Source organism: Corvus cornix, chromosome 6 (genome assembly GCF_000738735.6).
Source record: "Corvus cornix cornix isolate S_Up_H32 chromosome 6, ASM73873v5, whole genome shotgun sequence".
Classification (NCBI taxonomy): Eukaryota; Metazoa; Chordata; class Aves; order Passeriformes; family Corvidae; genus Corvus; species Corvus cornix.
This window is the reverse complement of record NC_046336.1, coordinates 136,503-159,365: the sequence shown is the minus strand read 5'-3', so window position 1 is coordinate 159,365 and position 22,863 is coordinate 136,503. Positions and strand designations below refer to the sequence as shown.

Here is a 22,863-nt window from a genome sequence, read left to right as displayed (position 1 = left end):
TTGACTCTGCTCTGTAACTCTGCTCCTTAAACAGTCACACCTTAACTTATTAATGATTAACTGATTATTTTCCCTTAAGTATAATATCTCCCACTAGACTTTCCCAAATCACCCCTGCACAAAGGTTAATTTATATCATGATCTCGCATTTCAGGATTTGCTAAACCACTGCATTCTCTTTGTCAGCCTGGTCTCATGCTCAGATTTAGCAATGATATATATTTCATCATGTAAATGACCAAACTGAATACTTAATAATATCTGATCTAGGTTAGAGCTTTCAGTAATCTCAGACAGAATTAATCCAGGCTTATTTTAAGAGTAGGACAAAGGGCAAGGTTTAACAACTTTCCAAAAGTTGCCAGACCTGTAAGTATCTGGTCTATGGATATCTGAAACATCATCTTCAGACATGACCCATGTATATAGAAGACATATTTTCTTATTTCTTGTAATATTTACATATAGATATTTAAATCACTTTTAAAACCAAAGCGTCATGAAGAAGCTTCCTGTTGCTCTACAGGGCTTCACAATCTGATGTGTACTCTCCTCCTCAGTTTCACATGTCAACACAATACAGCTACCCTGACAAATTCAGCACAACTCCAAAGTCAAGTTTCTTCCAGATGTGCAAGGAAAACAGGAGGAGAAAGGAAGATCGCGAATCTGAAAAACCAGTCCTGAATCTAAGCCTTATGCTACAACAGAAAGACTAAATAGTTGTGAAAAAACAGAGAAAAAATACCTTCTCAGAGTCTACAAATGCTCTGTAATACTAGAGTAATCCTTCAGCATTAACCTAGCCTTGATGGACAATTCTTGTTTGCCTCAGCAGAGACTTCCAAATTTTGAAGTGGTACTGCAGAGGTTGTTCTTACCACTAAAAAATATTTTGCAACCAAATACTTCTAAAGAAAAAGAGAAGGTTTACTGAGAAAACCATTGGATGATGACTTAATTTTTGAAACCTAAGAAATTCCATCATATTGAAGTGAAGAAAGACTAAGTTTATCTGTGAGGCTTAACAAGAAAGCTGTGCAACAGAACAAAACCTACATAATACAGAGGTTTTCTGACTAAAAACCCTGGATCTAGAAAAAGCCCTTAATTGCCAACATCAATACTGCGATAAAGATACAGTAGGACAGATCTAGGAATAAAAGTTAGTGTAATTAAAAATATTTCTCAATTTGCTTATCTTACTTGGGATGTTCATAGCAACCAACCAATTAAGCAATACATGAGACATGAATCTCTCCATCCCATAGAACAGAAATGCACTACAGTTTGTCAGCAGCTGCTCCCATTCAGCTTGGCTGAAAGGAAGGAAGAAGAAAGAAAGGAAGTTACTTTCATGTTACTGTTTTACAAGAATACTTTTCAGAAATTATCCATAGCAAACACTTCAGTGCTATTTACTCCAGAAATGATTGTAATAAAGTCAGCATGCAAAGCAAGGAGACAAACACGACTGCAGAATTCTGTGAAAAGTGTAATACCTCATATGGATTATTAATACTGTAGCCTTGTATTAAAATGATTACTGAGTAACATCTGATAGTGAGCAATAGTGTATTTCAGATAAATAGAGGCATAGCGTATTTTTAGATAAATACCAACCTCTCCATCAAAAAAACAACAAAAAAAAAATCATTGCTGTATGTATTGTACAGCTTTAAAATAAGGTCTTTCTCTAACATTCAAAGGGAGCAGTTGTGTATATACCCACCAGGACATGAGCAATTGGTTTTTGAAAAGAGATGTGGATAATCAGACTATCTGGCAGCAAAAACTGCAATTTGATAATAACAATGTTTGCAATTGTTATGAAAAAATATTAGAGTACCTACTCAGTGGTATTAGCTAAGTAGAGAAAATTCCAAAGGACTGATTGCTAAACTAGCAGTTAGGAAGGAATGTCGAGCAATGGTCATGTCGACTCCTAGGGCTTGTCACTGTCTGACCTCTTGAAATCCCTTTTATTCCTCTATGGCTATGATCTTAAAAGTAAAGTATTTCTATAAAAAACAAAGCGTGTTTATGAGTAGACTCCATAAAATGGTATTAGCTTCATGATCATGTTTGAAATTGGAAACTGTGTGATGTACCTTCACTAGTCTGCCTCTGAAATCTGTCCTCCCATTTATGGTTGACTGAAGGTGCCTGAAGATGCTATGTTTTTAACACTTGAATTTAAAAACAAATATGAGCAAAGCCAGAAATTACACTTATGCTCACATATGTGTATTCATCAAAGACCGCACCAGAAGACTTTCTATCAAAATTAGATTATTTACATACACAGCAACTCTGACAAAACCAACCTGGCTAAATCACGTTGTGGCACTTTATTTCAGATCCCTCGATTATTCTGTCTACAAACATAGATCTGTGTTTCATACAACAATGGTTTGCTATGTGTTTATCAGCTCAGCAAAATGTGACCCTATTATATGACCAAAGTCTCTGACAATAGGCACAATTTTAAACAAGAAACATGGATAAAACAAGAAAGAAGACAGAATATTACATACCTTGGAACACACATATTTCCAACGACGCCTTCCCACTGCAGTGTAAATAGGTCACGGTATTTTTCTAGTATTTCTTTTATTTTTTGGGAAGGACTTGAACCTTCTGTAACAACAGAATTTCATCAGTATGGATGTAACATACTACAAGCTACATTGGGCAATCTCAATTTCAATAATTTTAAAATGACACTATCAAATTTAGGGGATTTTAGGTCATCATTAGATTTGATGTTTTTTGAAACTTAAGTCTGGCTTTTAAAATTGAAGCAATTGTGACAGAGTAAAACTGGGATGCCCATTTGAAAGGCGTATTTTATAATGAACAAGGATTATTTGGTAGACAGGTAAAAGACACAAAGAAAAAGTTTTAGATACCCTGAAAAAAGGATAAAGAATTGAAAACCAGTACTGCTCATACGGTTGTGTTCCAGAGGCTCAGAGAGGACTAAAGTAGGTGGATAAACTAACTGAGTTTCCAGAGTCCTGATTTCAGAAAACAAGACTCCAAGCCCACCTCTTCTCTCCAAGGACATTGCACAATTAATGATAAACAATTTTCTCCTTTTGACTACATTTTCTCACAGTATAAGTTAAAAGATACATTCTAGAGTCAGATATTGAGCACATAAAGTGTTTTATATTCATCTGCTGTGAAGAAGAACTGCAAACGCATGGAGACATACTCTGTTATGCTACTGATTGTTCTGTAGCTCCTTTTGCATTGTGTTTAAACTTAATAACTATTTCAAGACTTGAAAGGAGCCAATAAGACAGATAGAGAGAGACTATTTACAAGAGCATGTAGTGACAGAACAAGGGAGAATGGCTTCACACTGAAACGTAGTTGGTTTAGGTTAGATATCGGGAAGAAATTCTTCCCTGTGAGGGTGGTGAAGCCCTGGCACAGGTTGCCCAGAGAAGCTGTGGCTACCCCATCCCTGGAAGAATTCAAGGCCATGTTAAATGAGGCTTGGAGCAACCTGGTTCAGTGGAAGATGTCCCTGCCTGTGGCAGGGGGTGGAATGAGATGAGCTTATAGCTCCCTTCCAACCCAAACCAGTCTGTCTTCCTGTGATTGAACTAAAAACCTCCATTTAACTGTTATACTGTTTCACTGATGCACCATTTACAGGTGATAAGCTGTGCTGTTCCGATGAAAAGGAACACTTTTGCCAACATCTTGATGTCATGACTTCATTTTTTGGTACAAAAATTTCTAAATTCCATGGGTAGATGGTGAATAAAATATTATTTAATATATTACCTGCTTCTCTTCCTTCATTATAGGGGTCCACAATATCTGATGAACAGTTAATCACAAACAATGATATTTAAACAACAAAAGAAGGAAATTTAGCTGATACACTTAGCTAATAGGTGAAAGGATACATTTAAAATTACGTGCATCAACAGGCAAGCAATTAGAGGGTAGATCACGATTAACCAGTGCCTACAATTAAAAAGAATACATAATCTCTTACGTGTTAAAGTTTCAACCAAATGCTAACAGTATTGCATTCTTTGTGTCAAATAAATAAGAGAAAGACACATCAAACAACTAACAAAGTTTTGAAAGTGGGTTTAAAAGCATCGTGATACTCAACTGTCAATGGAAATTAATAAACTATTCTGCATTAGCTACAATGTATATACAAATATTACACATATATACACACGTGTTTGCACATAGATATATATGCAAATATAAACATAGATTTATAAAAACATGTATATACTATATAAAATACAATATATTGTTGAAGAAATTATTTTCAGTAACTTTAAGCAATTTCCTTCACGGGTTATTAAATATGTCCCACTTACAAAGTGTGATTTTTCCAAGAAAAACTCCTTGCAAAATCAACAGGAAGCGAGATTCTTTTGGACTTATGTGACATTTATTTCACTTCAGAATTCTAGCACACATATTGCTTTCCATGCAACCCACTTTCACACTTTTTTATGCAAGTTCTCTGGTTATTTATAAAAAATGTGGAAAGTTCACCATTTGGACATTCTTTTTCTCATGAGCTTTTGTATTTGTTTCTTTAGACACTTCAACAGTTTTTTTAAATTGAGTTTCTGTGAAAATGAAAAGAAAAAAATTTTTTAATATATACGCAGTTTTAGCAAATAAATGTCCTTGAAGGACTGCATATATTTAATACGACGCATGTAGTAGTAGTAGTAGAAGTAGTAGTAGTAATAACAACAACAACAGATTGAAATAGAAAAATAAAAATCCATTTCAAAGCACAGCAAGGCAAGGACATTACCCAAACCTTCTTGCCTAAAAATAAAGGCTTTAAAGGGGAAAACAAGGAGGAGATGTGATCCCTTAGATATGAAAATGCTTCATTTCACTGCCAATTTTGGATGGAGTTGAACATCAATGCACTTTCTAAGTCATTTACCATATCTACTAACTGTTGATGTTAAAGTAATAACTGAAGTTTCTCTGGGACACACAGTGATCCATAGGAAAAAGGAAGTTTCACATTTGAATTGGAACTTTTATTTCTTTAAAGGAATTTTAAAAAGCAGAGAAAACTGTCCTATGTTTCTCACTGTATATATGATTATCACCCAGAGTACATGTCTCAGCCAGCTATCACTGAGTGCCCTGAAAGGTCATGGAAGCTTGAGATACACATTAATATCATACTGCTCATGTTTCCTCATTCAGTGGCCACTGTCATCATTGCAAGAACACTTTTCAACTATGCTTCCTCTCATTTATCCACTTCTAAAATTATGCAACCATAAGAAGTTCCACTCTGAAAAATGGAAAAACATAAATAGAAAAATCCCTACATGTTCTGAAACTTGTATTTCTGAAAGACCTGTTTACATACATACTGTTGTATGTAAACTGAAAATATGCTAATCTCAGATTATGTACAATTCTTTCCCTTTAGAAAGAAGGTGTGAAATGGAAAAACAGAACAGGTTATATGGGAGGCTAAATATTACTATTGTTAGATACTATATTACAGATATGGACACAATACAAGAACCTCTCTGGAACAGCATGCTTTCATGGTACAGAGTGTGATTTTCTTCGGTCTATTTTTTGTCTTGGACCAACTGGTTTTAATAATTTTATGTGTTTTTTTCTACGTATGAGAAAAATGCAGCTTCAGATTTTTAACTTCATAAATAGAAGGTATCTTTGATGCATACAAAAAATGGCTTTGTGCCTGGATTTATTACTCACTTCTAGATCTAAGAAATGAGTTTTAAGATGCCATAAGGACAAGTTTACCAACTGTCCAACTACCTTACTTAACTTCATTTTGCTGAAGAGTTTATGTAGGGTATAAGTGTCTGGAGTAGGGAAAGTTCATAAAGCCTGTGGGGACTTGATTTTGCCCAGGTGAAGCACAAGAACTGAAAGTATTCCAGAGATTAAGATTTTACACTTGGTATTTTGAGCAAAGTCTTACAGTAATGATAAAAAAAATTAACAGAAATGTAAATTCTTACTTCCTTTTTTAAATTGCAGTTGAAAATAGCTTTGAAGTTTTAACAACATGCTTGTAAATTTGTTTACAATTTTAGATTCCAATTTTTATATAATTCTTTATGTGTCAAGGTTATTTTAAACTAGGTACCACTGCACCTATAATCACCCTGTACATTACTGAAATAAGTCTACTGTACTCTCTAGTCCACCTAAAATACTGGAAACCTATTGCATGTGGCTGTCTTCCAGTAAAATACACACCACCATTCATATTTAAATTTTTAAGTGTCTTTTTAATGCATCATTCTACTAAAGGAAAAAATGTTTATCTAGTAGTACCTGACTCAGTCCAACATAGTCGATTGTAGAGAATCTGTAGAGAAAAATCTCTGGAAACAGAACTTATTCCTTCTTCTTTAAATATACTCAGAGCTTCCAAAGGCAATTCCATAAATAATGTATCCCCTAGTAATACCACACACAACCCCAAATCCATTGGTGTATCTAAAGAGATGTGACAGAACATGATTGAGATTTAGTTCTCAGTTTGTATATAAATAATTGCAGTTAGATGTAAAAACCTAAGTTTCCTCTATTTTATGACACATGAACTTCATGGTACTGCAGATTAAGTGCATCAAGAAAAAATATTTCTTTTGATACCATTACACTTAAGATGTTCTCAAATTTCTATGCACTTGTTAGTACCAATTCTTCACAGGGAAAAATATCCCCATATTAATAACCAACCATCTCAGGTCCAAGTCCAGGTGTATGCAATACATACAGGGAAACAATGGAAGTGCATAATTGCCACAGCAATGATTGACTAAACAGAATAGAGTTGTAAAGGAACTCTTACCCAATACTAACTATGTTGTTCTGTAAAAAAAAATTTTTTCCGTTATTTAGGAAAAAAGTACAAAATATTATTATGACAATATTTCTCTTCTAGAGAGAAAGAGAAGATGCATGGAAGACAATTCATCCAGTTTTTGTGGAACTACTCTCGAGATGTGTTTAGGGACATACTATAGCATTAGGCTTGCATGCAAGCTAACAACCTGTGGGAGTCCACAAAGTTACAAGCATAATAAAGACAAAACAAAGAGATCTACCGACTTAAGAAAGTTCTTTATTCTAGCTTTTCTCCTGAAAAACTCGTTTGTGATAAAGCTGTTTCATTTAGGTGTCTACAGACTGTATGGTTTGGAAGACTCTAAATAAATGCAAAAGCATGGCTCCACCCAGCATCTAAATTTGTCTTTGAAAGAATACTGAAATATCTGACTTGATATAGAAAATAAAACAGACAAAAACAATGCTAAAGCCTTTGTCCTCTCCCTGTGTTAAATAAAATTAAAATTGAAATGATTGAATTTTGGTATCTGTCCATAAACACATACACAGAGTACTCAAGGGAGCACATACCCTGCATTCCAACTTGTTTGGAGTCCTTATCTTTCACTTTCCTTTTTCCTGTTTCAGCTGCTGAAACTGATACGCACTGGGATTCTCTGGGAAGAGAAATTTCAGTGAAAATATTACCAGCTCCAATTTCTACTTCAATTTCAGTGAAATTTTACACAAAGAATGCACTCCCTTTGTAGTTCCTGTCCTTTAGAAATCCTATCTTTAAACAGTTTAATTATAATGTTGCATCTTGAGCTTCAACTTAAGTATAACTTAAGCTGGAGAACAGTGCTTGTCAGAAATGGCCATCAGTCTATCATATTGCTCAGTCTCTTAGTCTGACATATCCTGAATATACTTTCTTTCAAGACATGAAACATTCTTCAACAGGCTACCCTTGCTAAAACTATTCCTTTATTTGGAGGACTTAAGTCACAGGTCCTGTTTTCACAAATGATAATCAAAGTCAATATATCTTACCTGACAGCAGAAAAATCAAACTGTGACAGCGTTGGTTTCAGATAGTCTTCCATAATTTCTATTATTTCAGAGAAATTGGATGTCAAATCAAGCTCATTATCATCTATTTTCTTTGTTGGAGTCTATCACACACATAGAAACAAAAATTAAGAGTACTTTCTAAATCCTTGTTAAATACTATCATATATATAAATTTTTGTAATAAGTTAAATCAGAGACTAAATAAAATAATGTGAAAGATAATAAAATGGAAAATATAAATATAAGAAGTCTGTTTCAAAACTACTTTATTTCAAAATTTGGTACCAGCACTTTGCAAAATACTCTAACAAAAGAATCACTAGAAGGTGTCAATACTTATTATTTAAACAGCTGATATACTTCAGCAATTTCAGTGGGGAATGGCAGGAAAGTACAGCAGAAAGAAATTATAATGTGTTTCTCCAAGTACTGAGAAGCAATTGTGTAAGGCCAACTTTGAGAAGTGAACAAAAACTGCATGATGAACATAGAAGAAGCAAATGAAAGCATATGGAGAGATCAGTGGAGTCAGTTTAGGAAAAAAAAGGAATCAGAATGAAGAAACTAGATAAGGGGAAAACAGAATCATGTAGGAGAGAACGACACTGAAAACTGAAGCTTGTAAAATCCAACAGAGATTTACACAAAACCACTAATTGGACAAACGAGCTCAACCAAATGATGAAGAGTGTTGGTATTAATGAATGAACTCATCCAAGGCTTGTGTGGCTCAGTACAGGCTGCATGCATAAGTTCTGGGAGCTGTAATGCATATGCTTTTTAAAAACCTAAGTCACTTGTTTTTTTCATCTGTTCAATCTGACACTATTTTAGCACCTTTTCTTTACTTATACAACTACAGCAATCTTTACAAACTTGCCAATACAATAAAGGCTGGCCATGGGCAAGAGAAAGTGATCAACACTTCAACCATCTGCAATACTTGGTAGTTTAACAGAAAGATGCTAACATGATGAATAAAATAGAATTATAATTCAAGAACCAGATTTTTCAATGTCCTGGGTAATCCAAACTGTTACTGTATTCCATATCTACCTGTGCCCAAAATTGTTACTGTCTCTTTTAGGCCCTGCCCCTGGAACAGAAGGGGCAGGGGAGTGCCAGTCCCTTGTTAGAGTCACCCAAGCAGACCTCTCTTCCCTCTTGGCTCTCTTCTGCCTCTTGGCTTTTGCCATAGAGCTGAGGCAGTGCAGGTGTAGGCTCCCCTTTTGGGTTTTCTTTGCGGTTTTTTTTGGGGGGTTGCTATGAGTGGGGGTTTTTTCCCCCCAAGAGGCTACATTTCACAGTTATGAACATCCTCAGGACAAATTCCATGACTGCCTGGCTGCAGCCAGCATCACAGCAAGAGGAGCAGACTGGCCCTGCTTCATTTGGCCACCCCAGCCTGTCAGCAGTGCCTGGCTGAGGTGAGAATGCACCAAGTTGCCCCAGCCAGCTGCCTTGCCATCTTCTCTTGAGAGGAAGGTGAAGTCCCAAGTTCTAGCCCTTGACCAAATACCAGTCACCAGAGTGTGCCAGCTGCCTTTGCTGACATAGGTGCCACTGGTGGAGAGACTGGGGGGGGTTGATGCCATTTTCCCTTTGTCCCCCTACATGCAGCTGCCCGTGGAGGGCACCATATTGGGGAAGGGGTTTCTCTGCCATTGTGAGTTTCTCTTTTTTCCCAGGGAGTCCATGAGATTTCAGCAACTTTGTAACTAATGACTATTACTGTTATTTTTGCCTATTCCTATTTCATTTTTTTAGTAAACTGTTATTTTTTCATTTATATCTACTCACACTTGTTTCTCCTTACCGGTGGAAAGGGATTGGTTAAATCTAACTCATTTTAGTGTCCACCCCTTAAAATTGTTTTAGACCAAAACAGTCAAATTAGTGTGAGTAAAACAATGAAAGCCTGTACAGAAAGTTCAATATTATCTATATTTTTTACCTTTATGTTAATAAGGGAAATAGGCCTATACCAGCTTTTTTTAATGCTATATTTAACAGTGAATTTTCTTTGGAATTGAAAAACCTAAGTTTTACCTAATGAAACCAAAATTAAAAGTAAAATGCTAGAATGTAGACTTGTACATTTCATGTGTAGAAAACTTTCTGTCACCTTGGAGATTAACAGTGTGAAAGCTGCAGGTTTTTCCAGTACCTTTATGTAACATAACTTGTGCTCACTGACTCTGACAATGTTCTCATAGAACTGAGCCTTCCTGCCATTACAGTTACAGAAAACTTTTATTGTCTAGAATTTGAGAGTGTTTTACAAACTTAGACTCCAACAAAATGTGTCCTTGAAGCAAAATTTTGTGACTAACAGACTTGGATCAACTGTGCCCAAATAAAGAGCTACAGTGCAGAAGATACTGTATGTCCAAGCAGAAGGGTCTTCTGTGCTGGAAATCAGTAATAAATCTCTGGTTAAGATAGTTTTATTTTAATTAAAGGGTTACAATCTATGATCCTGCTTTTTCCTTTGAACAGCAGGGACTTTCATGTGATATGAAAGGCAGTGTACATTTGCAAATACAAATCTCAGAAATATGGCACATTTTCAAGTAAACTGCTCTCAACTGCACCACTTCAATTCTGATAAACTACTGAACATTTCAAAACTCCTGAATGACAAATACAGAAACAATAGCACAGTAAGATTAAATTTTTGAAGTAGAGTACAAAGCATTTAGTAACTGTGAAGACTAGGGATGCTGCACTTGGAATGAACTGAAAAATTCTGCATAAAGAATGTCTATCATATTTCTAGCACATTTTTCACCCAGTTTTAAATATAAGGTAACAAAATACTTTACCACATCTGTTTCGGAGACACACTCTTGCAAGTTCTGAATAACAGTTTGTTTAAGATGACTCTTCATCTTTTGCTGCTTGTAAAGACGCATTTTGTCCAACAAAATATGAAATGCATCAGGATTCACATGAAATCGAGAAACTTTTGCCTGCACTATTAGAAGGAGGATAACACCCTCTTAAGAGTCTTTTTGAGAAATACTTGTACTTGAAGAAATGATTGTACAAACACCATCAGTTTCTAGCCATGATATTCTTTTAAAATAAAATATATATATATATAAATGCAAAATATATACAGAAATGTACAATGAAAAAAACTCTACTATTATTTATCTGTAACAACTTCAGCCTTCAAATGTAAACAAAAATGATACAAATTGTGACTAGATACATTACATCTGATAATGAGATATATTTATGAATTTTTGTTCCTTGGTAATTAAGAAGAGTTAAAATTATTTGAAAAAGTATTTTAAAATTTTACTAACTGCAACAGTGAAAGATATGAGCCTTCTCATAACATCTGTGCAATGATTTTTATCTCTTAAATGTAATGGTACTTACCCATCCACTGAGTAAGTTTTCCTTTTTTCTGTGCAGTACTTACTTTGGGTATCTCAATCAATGAACTGTACAAATGTGATCTGTAGAAAGCAGAACAGTGCTGAATAGTTTATCTGACTGTCTAGCCTTGTTTATATGACTCAAACTTATTAGATGAGTAATTATTACCCTCTAATTTAATGTGCTCACAAATACTCTCGTGATGCAGTAACTACCCCCACCTTGGGTACAAAACCCTGCAAATTCTAGCTGGAACAAACTGAGAGTTGTAAAGTAAATTCTTTTATTACTGTATAACCAATAAGGTAGATTTCTATTTGTTCCATGACAAGTGTTTAAAAACTTTTTAAATTGGTGAATGCATTCATAGTCAGTTGCGATAGCTCAATTTATGAGCTAATTTATTGCAGATAATTAGTCTGCAATAATCAGATAATCAGTGGCTTTATAAAGCTAAATATGGCCCCTCCTAACATTTCCAAGAGCATAAGCAATAAAAGCAGGAAACTCTTAACAGAACTTAGAACAGATATCAAGAATGGCCTGAAACGTTTCAAGTGACCTCTGGAGATTTAAGAGGTAATTAGGGAAATCGAAAGAACAGAAACCATACAACTGAGCTGCAGGCAGCTTTATTTCTATATTAATCAGTTCGTTATCCTAAAATTCAAGTCCATCAAAATTAGAAGTGAAAGGCAATAATCAACCCGGTAAAAAAAAGATTACATTTGTAACAAAACATGCTAAATCAAAATGATGAAATTTTATACCTGTCTTCTGAATGCTGGAGAATAACTATGTAGAAACTGGATGGCAATTCATCCACTATATTAAAATGTTCAACAGGAATACAGAGGTTTCTCCATGCCTGTACAGTAATTCAAAAGTAGTATTATTTTCATAGACTTTATAAACCCTGTTCTCAGTTCTTTCATTAGAAAACTGATAGTAATTCTAGGAAAGAACATACTAAAAAGGCCCCAACACTCAGCAGATGTGCCCAGGACAGTAGGCTCGGTCCAAACAACAGGAAATACTGCTTCCCTGTGAGGGAAGCAAGCACTGACACAAGTTGTCCAAGGAGGCTGTGGAGCCTCCATTCTTGGAGATGATTCAGAAACCATCTAGACATGATCATGTACAACAAGCTCTAGGTGGCCCTGCTTGAGCAGGGGGTTTTTACAAGACGACCTTCAGAGATTTTTTCTAACCTCAATCATTCTATGATCATGTAACTTTTGTGCAGTGCAGAAGTACGTATAAATATTATTTAAAACAAATTACAAATACTGTAGCTTAGTCCACTCTTCATAACAACATGACTTTTATGGCCGCTACACTATTTCTGAAGTTAAAATGCTATCAAATACTAGCAGAGTATTAGCAAAGGAAGTGAGTAGAATAATTCATAGTAAAATTTATATTTCAAAAAGAATTTGCCAGAGACACTTCACCAACAAGTACTATATAAAATTGTATTTGGTTTATGTGGCAAGATTTTGATAACAGGGAAAGGTGCAGGGGTGGCTCTTAGAATCTCAGAATTGTTCAGGTTGGAAAAGCCTTCAGAGACCATCATGTGCAACTGTTCTCTCATCACTGCCAACCCACGTCTTGTATACACACAAATGTCTCTCTATGTACGTTTATATAACACACATATAAACCCCTAATAAGTAGCTCGGAAAGTTACCACTGAAGTAGCAGTCAGTTGCTGTTCCACACAACTTAGAAGATCACTTGCGTTTCTGTTTTGTTTAAAATGATTCTGAAGATGCAGCAATGCTGCCAGCTGAGAGCTGCTGGTGTTGGATGTAGCAGTTAGAAGGATACTCTTCATCATCACAGACACTGAACAACTCTGTAAAAGTTTTACATCTATTTATTTTCCTTCACAAAAATAAAACAAATAAATATATACACTATGTTTGTTATAACATATATCTATGTTGAAGAAAAGTTCTCTTGCTTGAAAGGTGAAATGAACTAGCAGAAGACTGCTGTTTGTTCTTACAGGTTAATGTAAACAGTCTGACAATAACTAAGATTTCTTAAATAAAAATAGCTGGAATTGATTTTTTTTTCTACATTTATCATCAAGGTTCCTGCATTTAGTCATCTAAGGTCTACATGGAATGGTAAATACTGTGCTCTTAGCTTAGCCTTTCAAGTAAGCTGAGTCTTTTCTGTTTCTGTGCTTTAATGGACAGCCATCACATCACACAACAGTCTTCTACAAAGAGCAAAATAATGGGTAAAACTACATAAACTTCTTTCAGCAAACATACTAATCCTGTCCTTTGAATCAATGCTAGCTAAGAGCTAAACCATTTATCTTTTAATGCAGATGTCACATTAAAAAAAAAAAAAAAAGGCAATTCAGGTTCATCTTACCAAAAATTCCAAAGGGAGGCTTAATACAAACATTTCTGGGCAGTAATAACTGAATCAGCAGAATTTTTTGCCCAGTAAAAGACATGACAACTCATGGTTTTGGTGCCTTGATATACATCACATTAGACTGTTCACTAACAAGTATGACAGCACAGCATAAATAATACAGTGTGCTGCAGGAGTACAGGAGTGATAAACAGTTAAACCACCAGACCCAGTATTAGCTGATTCTAATATACCAGGAGACCCAGCTAGTCCATTCCACCCATGAGTGCAGGTATTTGCAAATTTAAGTGTTGACAGAGAGTCAGGTGCTTTCTGCTTGTCATAACTTCCTTCAGTTGCATTGATATGGCAGGAAGGAAAGTAATATAAGGTGCTTTTTTGTATTTCTGCAATACAGATGCTGGTGTAGGAACTATGGGTGATTTGCTCCTGATGCAGGGAATATAAGCCCTGCAGCCATTCTGCACCTTCTCTTTGATGGAGGCACATATTCACATGCATACATACTTTCAAGCCATCTATAGGACCATGCTGTGCAGGTAGCAATCTAACAAACTGAATGTAAACTGAATTATCCACCTCAAAGCAATGAACAAATTCAGAGAAGCATTTTTAAATTATTGATTAGGGAGGAATGAAACTGTATTTTGGGGCAATGTCTTATCTTTGCTAATTATAATACAGTCATTTATTCCTACTAAAATTTTTTCATGTATGCAATCATCAAAGAAAATGTCAGATCAAACACAACAGATAATAGAATTGTTAAAAAACCACTGATGAAATGTTCTGAACTTTGCAAATATATCATATATTTGATGACCTGTATTACACACTAGTTCTTACATGGAACCCTACACATTTTCAGTATGACCAATTTTCAGGCTATGCAAATACAGTTTAGTTTATGCAACTTCAAACATCCTCACACTGAAAAGCAGCACAAACATTAATTGCCTTACCTGATGAAGTGCCAAAAACTGGCTAGTTGAAATTGGATCAAATTGTTGAAAGCATTCTGCCATTTCCAAACTAGCAAGAGCCAGTACATCGGTAACATTATGACTAAATGCAATAGCCATAGACTGTAGCAAAGCCTCACTGGATTGAGAAAGATACATCTGAGCCATCCTGTGTCCTGTCTAGATGATAAAAATAAAAAGCTTTACATAAAAATTGGCTAATATTAAGTATTTGTTATACATACACCAATTACAGCATGTTAGAGAAGATAAATATTGCTTTTTAATGAGTAATTTTAATGCATTTTATTTTTAAGGCACTTCATGTATGATCAAAATATGCAAATACTGATTAATTTTCTAGCAGACACCAACATCTGTTATACAACATTAAAATATATTTGGTATAACACAGAAATTTCTTCTAATATAAAATGTTCTTAGCAGAACAGACTTTAAATTCCAGGCAATTTGAGCAGTTCAGAACCAAGGATCAATACAATTGTTTCTGTGGACAGTTAACTATATTTATTCCAAATTAACCCACAAATCTCGTACTTCAGGTATTTATTGATTTTACTAGCAACACAAACTGTACATTCCCAATTCCTAGTGTGCTTTCAACTACAGTAATTAACAGAGATCAGATCACCGAATTTCACAAATGTTTTGTGATAGAAGTAATTTCTTTCTTTGTTCCCAGTCTGCAAAAAGTTATGCTCCCTTAAAAAGGCCTATCTCTGAGGCAGAAAGAAACTGCCTGGTCATCTAATCCTGGTTGCTACATGCTCCATGTAAGATCAAGTTTGTGTTACAAACATTTCCATTATCAGTTTAAACAGAACTGATATGGCAAATTGACTATTATTCCATAAAAAGAAAGCATTCAAAGTCTAATGCAAGCTCATAAAGTAATATACCATTAATTCCTGTATTTTCCTCCTATACTTATCATTATGACATTTATTAGTTGATAAACCGCTCTCTGTCATGTCCTGTTCACTGCATTCTGCTGAAGTCAGCGAAGATTTTCTGATGTCTGATTTAGCGTCTTCCTACCCATCACAGTATAAAAAAAAAGAACAATTAATCATTCCATTAAGTAAGACAGGCTTAATTTCTTTTGTGAAAGTTTATGTGAAAACGGAATTCATCTTGAAAGAAATCACTGCCTTAATTCCTTCATGGTGAGAGATTTAGTAATACTATCCACCATCAAAATTTCTTAGTATGTTATGAAGGCAGTATGACCAACATAAACTAAAAAGACGCCCCATACAACCTCTAAGAGTTTTGACTTTCTCATATTTGTCCTCCACTAATTTCTTCTGAACACTTTAATTCATCACTGAATTTATAATGCCTCCACCAACTCTCCTTTTTTTACTACAACACAAAAGGAACTTACAAATCCAAGCTTTTAACCTACAAGTCAGTACTTCTCGATCGCATGGATTCAGAGACCATACCTCACTCGCCCTTTAAGGCATTCAAGGAATTTTTCTATCTCTCTTTTGAAAATATTGTGATTAGCATATCTCACAAACAAATCAAAAATTATCTACATGAGGATAGCATGTAGGCAGAAGCATGTTTTTGAAATTACTCATTTTGCTATCCATTTTTATTATGGCTTGCATGCAGTATATAAAACCTAGTTCTACACAAAGAGCAGCTTTTATACAAATGTATATAGAAAAAATATTAGAGCAGATAAACTTTACACAGAAAAATAAGTTTAACTGCAGAAAAGAATGCATACCATAACATTTGGCTTCCAGTAAATCTCTGAATATACAGGATCCACATTAATGGCAAGTAAATGAAGAGTTTTTCCAGTTAGATACAGGCATTTGGATTTGATGTTGGGACAGCTTTTACAAAGATTCCGTATGTTTGCTAACTGAGCCAGTGTAATGTGAGCCATGGTGCGTTTCATATACTTCCAATCCTGGTAAAATACATATTTATGTTTATTTGTTCATATACCCCCACAAAGACAGAAATACATATTTTTTAAAAATGTAACTTATATTCACACACAAAATACATAAATACATATGTTAAATGTGATTATACTTTCAACTACAAATGAGCTGTCTTTAATAGATATACAATTTCATTAACAACTGATTTAGGAAAAAAAGTCCAATGTAATATCTATAAGCAAAGTTCAACCAGTGCCAAGGAAAACATGGGATAAGGGGAGGGCGCCCAGTAAATCATTCCCAAGACTAAAACCACACACTTCAACCTCAGTTGCTACAAAACTACATGACTGGTCTAGGAACCCATTTCCTCAGCAGTGGAAGAAGTTGTGTCATGGAAAACTTTGTTATACCTTTTATGCAAATCATAGGACTAAATATTTTTTATTACCTGTTCTGTTGCATCATCTTCAATGATGAATTCCTCCACAAATTCATGAAATGATGCTTCTCCCACATTTTTAAGCTTTTTCTCAGTAATGACAAGATGAAAAATATCCAAAAGAATTTCTACAAGATTTATTTTTCTAAGAGCTAGTTGTCTCATTAATGGGATACTAATATTTTTATTCTGAAATACAAAAGAAAGAAGAATTCTATTTTCAAGTATTTTTTCAAATTTACCTGAAAAGAAGTTAGAACGTTGTATGTCTTTTAACGAAAGAAGCAAACATTTTAGCCTTATCACCTCGATAGAGCAAAAATATTGCAATGAAGAAATCAAAGTAATTTAAAAGAAAAAATTCAATGCCAAATATATTACAAGGCAATCAAAGTAGCTCCATAGAACAAGAGCAGCTGGGTTTTTGATTTCACGTTTTGTGTACCTGTACAAATATGTAGTATCTAAGAATGATACATACACATTAGCAAAGTAGGCTACAGGCTTTCATTACCCAAAGTACACTATTTTGAAGATAGACATTATTTATAATAATGTTTTGTGAAGACTTCTTGTTTCCCCTGAGAAGAAACACATTTTGAAGAATTTTATACTTTCAAGGTATTTAGAGAATCAAAAATATCTCCAAGTTTATACTTTTTTCTTTTGTAGCTGTTAGATAAGTGTCAGAACTAAATAAGCTTGACAAACACCAAACAAATCCTCTCTTCGTCCCTCTTTCAACTGTAAATTCTTTTGGCATCCAATATTTCCTTCTATATACAAAGCATGCTTATCATTACAAGAAGATAATTTCTGGAAGCCCCAAATGAGATTATCCAAGAATGAGTGAATATTACAACTAGACTAGGTTTCTTTTCCACAATTAAGGAAAAAAAATGTCCATACCTCATTAATTGCAAATAGACTACAAACACTATGAAATACTTCCTCTGTTTTGGATACTGCTCTCTGAGCTAAGTTATAAGCATGTAGATAATGACTATGTTTGTCTTTTTTGTTCTTTTCCTGCTTGGCAATCATCCTGAAAGAAAAATCCAACACCATTAACTCAAAAGAACTAACATAAGAAAGTGCTTATTTTTATGGTATCAGCACTGTTGAACATATATAATTAAATAATGAATCTATTAATTAATAAAGATTAATTATAGATAAAAAGATTAATTTTGTGTATGTGGTTTTGAAATGTACAAATAGGAGAAGTGAATGTTTACTAGTTATTTTTCCAAGGTCTTCTTCTTAGAACTGTACTGCTGCAATGCAAGAAGATGCCAAGACTCAAAGAGAAGCAAGGCAGATAATATTCTAGAGTATGTATTTTCCAGAAATACAATGGCAGTATACCCGGTACAAAACATTACCTCAGTTGTTTTAAGGGGGTATCCTGTGAACAGCTGGGTTTCCAAGCATACCCTGTTTTGCACTTTTACTATTGCAGCAGTTTCTAGAGAAATATTTCTCTATGGTGTGGCTGCTAAAATGTGTCTACAAATGGGAAGTCAAAAAACTGACTTAAGAGACCCTGACACTTTGTTTTGACCTCAAAAGAGAACAAAAGAGAACTCCGCCTTCAGTGAAAACAATTTTTGATTCTACAGTACTTTTCTGAATACAGAACACATGAAGAATGCAAACAGACATGTAACACCAATATATAAAACCTAACAATGTTATCTGCTCTTTCCCATCTTAATTAGACTACAAAAAGTAAACAATACACTTCATGGACTAGTTCAACCTAAATAAAATTTTTCAATAGAGGTATAGAGGTATAGTCTTACCTACGAATATTTGCACATTCCAGCAGTATTTCAGCGCTGTAGTTTTTATGCCCATGATGAAAAAAGTCCTTCTCAACTTGAGCTAATTTATTGTAGGATTCCTGTAGCACCTGTGGCAACTGAGCAGACTTGGCATTAACTGTCATATGATCCTGGGCAAAATGTATCTGAATAAGTGTTTTTCTAGAAATAAAAATTAAATACAAGAAAGCAGTCAGAAAGCACAGGCTATTTTTGAGAACAGACACATTTCACTCTGCTTTCCTTTAAATTCTAAGAAATCTACAAAAAGCCTCATAAATGTGTGTTTACAAATTATAGTATTAATAATACAAATATTGTATCTTCTAAATACAGATGAACTGAGAAGACTGATATTAGTCTTCCTTTTCTAATTGAAAAACTTCCCATTTATGGAAAGAGACAGGTGTGTAAATGTTGTATACTTCTCTCCCTTTACCAACACATTTTAAGGTCTCTGTGCTTGGATTTCAGTGGAACCTAAATCACTGTTTAGTTTCACCATAAACAGGCTTCTTGGTTCATGGTGAGAACAGAAGTAAGTCAATACTGTAGACTGCAGTAGTGTTGTGGGAGTGTTCAAACAGATACCTCTGCATAGACAAATATATGTTGCACCTCTAGGTAACCTACACTGCAAACTATGCACAAGACACTGTGGTATCTAATTTACCAATGTAACAGGTAGTAGGGCTACATACAAGAATTAGGGCAGGAAATACAAAAATTTGGAAAGAAATTTAAATTTTAAAAAGCCAAACCACCACATAAATGACTTAGAACAAAAATATTTGAGAATCCACTGAATTTGCCATACTAAAATAAGACAGCATTGTAAAAATTACATATATTTGCGATGTAGCTGCATATTAGAAGCTGGGCATATTTTAGAGAAAAGACAGTTACCTGGCTTCAAGGGATGCAATCATAAAACCCAATTCCGATTGCCTGCTAGGTCTCTTCAGTAAAGTAGATTGAAGCACATTTACAGTACGTTCCAGTATCTCACAAGCCTGCAGGTAACACCAGAATTTTTGTAATTCTATTTTAAATGTCTATGGATTATAATAATCATTCATTTAGAAAGCTTAAATTTTGTACAGAACATGTTAACTATCCCCAGGATGGCTGGCTCTTGGTAACTGTAAGTTAGAAAGTTTGAAAGTTATCATCATACTTAGATACTCAGATACTTAGATACTTTGATGATTACATGAATGGTGCACATACATACAAGGAGAGAAGATGGAGCCAGATTCATCTTGGAGGTACGTACCAAGACAGTAAATATGAGTTCAGTCAAAATCAAAATAATGCCTCTACACAACACAGACTTGCATAGTTTATCAAGACAGATTACATCATCACAGACATAAGACTATATTTATACTGAAACTCATGAAAGGGTTTAACAGTAAATGCATATTTGATGCTACAGGGTTTTAGTAAAAAAAAAAAAAAAAAGTGTTAAAGTAGTATTTTCCAGAATCTAGAAATAATATTTATAAAACTATTTTAAATACTTGAGAAGGAAGAAGGTAAGAGAAAATAATATTGAAAGGCGTGATTTTCATTGAATATGGAAAATAAGTACACCAGTGTTAACAGAACTGTCTGAATACAAAAGAATTCTAATCAAGAGAATCAGCTCTCTGGGATTTAGTCATACATACTAGATTATAACTGGTTTTATTCCAAGAAAAGAATATACAGCTTATAAAAACATCCTAAACTTCTGTGGGTAGAATCTCATTCCTAGTGGCCTGTACCTGTTTGGAATCTGTAATTTATGTCTGTTGAATGCTAGAGAAAAAAACACTAACTACATTTAACACCTAATTTTGCATTTCTTGAAATGCAAAGGCTGTAATACTACACAGAGAGAGACCACTGCTGAAAAAAAACCCCAAACCACAACCTCCAAACTCAAAATATTTCCTTACCGTGCCCTGTTTTCCTTCTCCCTCTTCCTCTAGAATTGCTTCTATTAGACTAAGAGTACTGTTATACCAAAACTGTTCATTGCCTCCCAGAAGCTGTGCTTTCTCAAGGAGTGCTTTAGCTTGTCTGTGGTTTCTTTCCAGGTTAGCCAACACAGCAAGTAAGTACAAGCACCTTGACGTATCAGATAGGGCCCTCAATTCCTAGAAAGAAAGAGATGTGATCTATATACCAAAAATCCACGACAGCTATCCGTATTTATGTCTGTCCATATTTTAGATTAACCTTACAGAAATAAAAACCAAATGGTATTCCTCCAAGTACCTGCCGAATTTCTTAGTTACTCCTTATATTACGTCTACTTCATATTTCTTCATGTTCCTCTACCTTCTATCTCACAAGTCAAATAAGCTATTTTCCTGCTATTATTTAGTATGTGTATATCTGCTAGTGTTTGTCAGCGGCTGATGAAGAAATGTGGTGACGAAAGATTTTTTTTGTGAACTGTACAGATACGCTAGATATCCAGTGAACTCACATTGGTTATAAGCTATGTAACTGGTGCCGTATAGGGGACAAATATTGTATCATATTTGTATACTAGCATACAGACATACAGGACAGTAGTAACAAATTGTATTATTAAAAATACTGTCCTCCCTAATGTATTTTGAACTTTCCTCAATACACAATGCGTAATTAATGCTTTATAAAGGGACCTGCATTATTCATGAATATCATTCATATATTATTATTCAAAGTATTAATGATTATGCTAAATTTACACAGGCAGTTTTTATTTACGCAAGAAAAATTATTACACAAAATAAGACAATAGCAATTATATTTTTTTAAAAGTAAAGGATTTACTGCAATAATTGTATTTCAATAACTTGTATAATGAAGCACAGGGAAATGTGGAAAATGGTAGGTATAGGGAAAATATCTGTAATGTATAATCCTTCATAATAATGAGATGATGCAGATCTGTTTGGTGAAACATATGGACACTTATTTCAGATCTGCCAGAATTTTAAAATATAATTTCAGTTTTATCAAAACAGCAGTAAATCCATAATGAAGCTCAAAATGAAATAACCAGACTTTCAAATGATCAAAATATTGAGAGATGGAGCTAAATTCTCTCTCTTCTGAACAAACCCTGAACATTTCCCACCTATTTAAACTAACATGGTTGAAATATACCTGTATCTTCCAAGGCCACTGCAAAGCAGACAGAGATGCTGACACTACTTCAGAAATTTATATAACCTTCAGACAACTCCCATAAAGTTGGACTGAAATGCCATATATTTAAATTTACATATTACATATGTTGAAACTTAATATGGAATTGGTTTGGGGCGGTGGGAGAAGGCTTGGCTTTGCAGTTTGATTATTATTATTCTGAGGAATAACTGCATCAAAATGAACATTTTCCCTATATATTCTATTAGTGTTTCTTTTTCTATTTAATTTTTACTGTACCTGACTTGCAGCATGGGCCTCTGAAAGCAGAAGTCTTGCTGGTTGATACAAGCCTAGCTGAATTAGTACTTCAGCTTTTTGAATCCACAAGTGAGGGAAAGAAAGTGCACTCAGTCCTCTTCCTGTTACTGCATTTAACTCAAAACCCTGAGAAATTAAAAAAGTATTTTCACCTTCATAAATTTCAGAACTAAATTAGACAGAATACAAGCTGTTATTAACTATGATATCCCACAGCTCAGCTGTATTTTCTAACTTCAAAATTTAACATTATATTACAGGAACAACAGGTTTATTATGAGATTTGGAATTTACTATCCTCAAAAGGCATTGAGCTCATAAGTATACACTATTCAAACTAACTGTATGACAGATAACTACTTCAGATATGCTGCTGTCACAAAGAAGTTGATTTCTGGTAATAACTAAAACTCAAAGAGGAATACTATTTACAAGAGCTAAAAAGGGTGACTTGAGAGGGATTAGTAATTAGAAAACCCAGGTACGTTATATGCGGAAGTATGGAAAAAATATACAAAGAGAGCAAAATTGTATGATGACAATCCAGA

The 22,863-nt window shown here is 34.4% G+C and overlaps 1 protein-coding gene across 1 annotated transcript in view; it reads right to left on the bottom strand.

The window, feature by feature from the left end:
* CFAP46 (cilia and flagella associated protein 46) overlaps positions 1-22,863 on the bottom strand; it is a 72,576-nt gene that overhangs the window by 4,993 nt on the left and 44,720 nt on the right. Inside the window, exons 35-55 of the mRNA XM_039554394.1 lie at positions 22,295-22,441; positions 20,809-21,009; positions 19,772-19,878; positions 18,845-19,027; positions 17,949-18,084; positions 17,049-17,228; positions 16,432-16,620; positions 15,590-15,724; positions 14,670-14,849; positions 13,001-13,168; positions 12,078-12,175; positions 11,308-11,387; positions 10,743-10,894; positions 7,897-8,018; positions 7,435-7,520; positions 6,343-6,507; positions 4,543-4,619; positions 3,927-3,987; positions 3,802-3,837; positions 2,538-2,640; positions 1,207-1,319 (exon numbers count right to left, since the gene is read on the bottom strand). Of these exons, the coding sequence (XP_039410328.1) occupies positions 1,207-1,319; positions 2,538-2,640; positions 3,802-3,837; positions 3,927-3,987; positions 4,543-4,619; positions 6,343-6,507; positions 7,435-7,520; positions 7,897-8,018; positions 10,743-10,894; positions 11,308-11,387; positions 12,078-12,175; positions 13,001-13,168; positions 14,670-14,849; positions 15,590-15,724; positions 16,432-16,620; positions 17,049-17,228; positions 17,949-18,084; positions 18,845-19,027; positions 19,772-19,878; positions 20,809-21,009; positions 22,295-22,441 (2,719 nt within the window). The remainder of the gene's footprint in view (positions 1-1,206; positions 1,320-2,537; positions 2,641-3,801; positions 3,838-3,926; positions 3,988-4,542; positions 4,620-6,342; positions 6,508-7,434; positions 7,521-7,896; positions 8,019-10,742; positions 10,895-11,307; positions 11,388-12,077; positions 12,176-13,000; positions 13,169-14,669; positions 14,850-15,589; positions 15,725-16,431; positions 16,621-17,048; positions 17,229-17,948; positions 18,085-18,844; positions 19,028-19,771; positions 19,879-20,808; positions 21,010-22,294; positions 22,442-22,863) is intronic.